This window comes from Trichophyton rubrum (genome assembly GCF_000151425.1).
Source record: "Trichophyton rubrum CBS 118892 genomic scaffold supercont2.3, whole genome shotgun sequence".
NCBI classification, from domain to species: domain Eukaryota; kingdom Fungi; phylum Ascomycota; class Eurotiomycetes; order Onygenales; family Arthrodermataceae; genus Trichophyton; species Trichophyton rubrum.
This window is the reverse complement of record NW_003456426.1, coordinates 163,374-164,504: the sequence shown is the minus strand read 5'-3', so window position 1 is coordinate 164,504 and position 1,131 is coordinate 163,374. Positions and strand designations below refer to the sequence as shown.

General features: G+C 55.3%; 1 protein-coding gene across 1 annotated transcript in view; it reads right to left on the bottom strand.

Moving 5' to 3' along the window:
• TERG_08755 (uncharacterized protein) overlaps positions 1-1,111 on the bottom strand; it is a gene marked incomplete at its 5' end in the record, with an annotated part of 4,574 nt that extends 3,463 nt beyond the window's left edge. The window contains 4 exons of the mRNA XM_003235673.2: positions 8-349; positions 416-629; positions 735-796; positions 879-1,111. Of these exons, the coding sequence (XP_003235721.1) occupies positions 8-349; positions 416-629; positions 735-796; positions 879-1,111 (851 nt within the window). The remainder of the gene's footprint in view (positions 1-7; positions 350-415; positions 630-734; positions 797-878) is intronic.
• Positions 1,112-1,131: the final 20 nt, after the last annotated feature.

Sequence of the window (1,131 nt, the reverse complement as noted above, 5' to 3'; positions counted from 1 at the left end):
CTCAAACATGCTAAGCGAGCGTCTGCTGAGTTTCCGCGGGCGAGAAAAGGGGTTAGACCCTCTTCTCATGGCACCGTAGCTTGGAGAGCCATTTTCTGGTACCTGTGCTAGTGCTCTGGACGATCGTGACCGTGGCGGGCCCGGAGGACCATTGGTACTGCTCCGAGCCACGGAGGGGCTGTCTGGGTCATCTTCGAAAATCTCTGCCAGCGAGATTGGGGTGGAGGTGGAGAGCTTGCTGCCGCCAGCGAGGAACTTGAATTGCGGTGGCTGTGCAAGGGGCGGCCTTGAGGCGCTGTAGGCCTTGGTACGCATCAGGGACGGTCTCAGCATTGGAGCTTTTCGGCGTCTAAACACACCAGTCAGTATACCACCGTTTTCAAGCTGACACTAATATATATATAAAAAGACTCACTCTGACGGCGTGGATGACCGGCTAGGCTCAATAGGCGACTGTTGCAAAGTATCAGACAGAAACAGGGACTGCTGGGACTTTGCCATAGACAACTCCATCGTGGGAGACTCTAGATCCAGGGCCATGCCGAAGGGGGCCTTGTGCGGCAGCGGAGACATCTCCATGATATCTGTAGGAGCAGGAGAGGAGGGTATCGGCGGGGTTGTTATTGTATCTACCACGGTCATTAGCCTCTATATACCATATAATCCCAAGCCCCGAGGCCCCTTCGTTTTATATATATATATAGGAGACACAATGGGAAGGGGGGTGTATATACCATTCTCCGAGCAGAACAGATTAGCTGAAAACAGCGACCTGCGAGGCGTAGCCAACTGTGGACTGAAAGAAGTCAGATAAGACAAGCAAACAAGGGGAAGAAGAAAAGAGACTGGTTGTTTGCCCCGGATATATCAGGACGCACCTCTGGTCGATATGGAAGTTCTGGGAGAGGTCTGCGGCGAGGGAGACGGTGGGCGAGGGCCGAGCAGCAGGCTTGACGGCCGTGAAGTAGTCGGCCCTCGCCCGTTTCATGGAAAGATCCCTGAAGTTGAAGCTGTCAGGGCCAAAGGAGGGCACCGCAGCCGGGAACTGGGTGAAGGAGCTGGCAGGCTCTGCTCTGAAGCAGTGGCCGAAGTGGACAGAGGGAGGGTGCATGGCAGCCAACGGCGAGGACT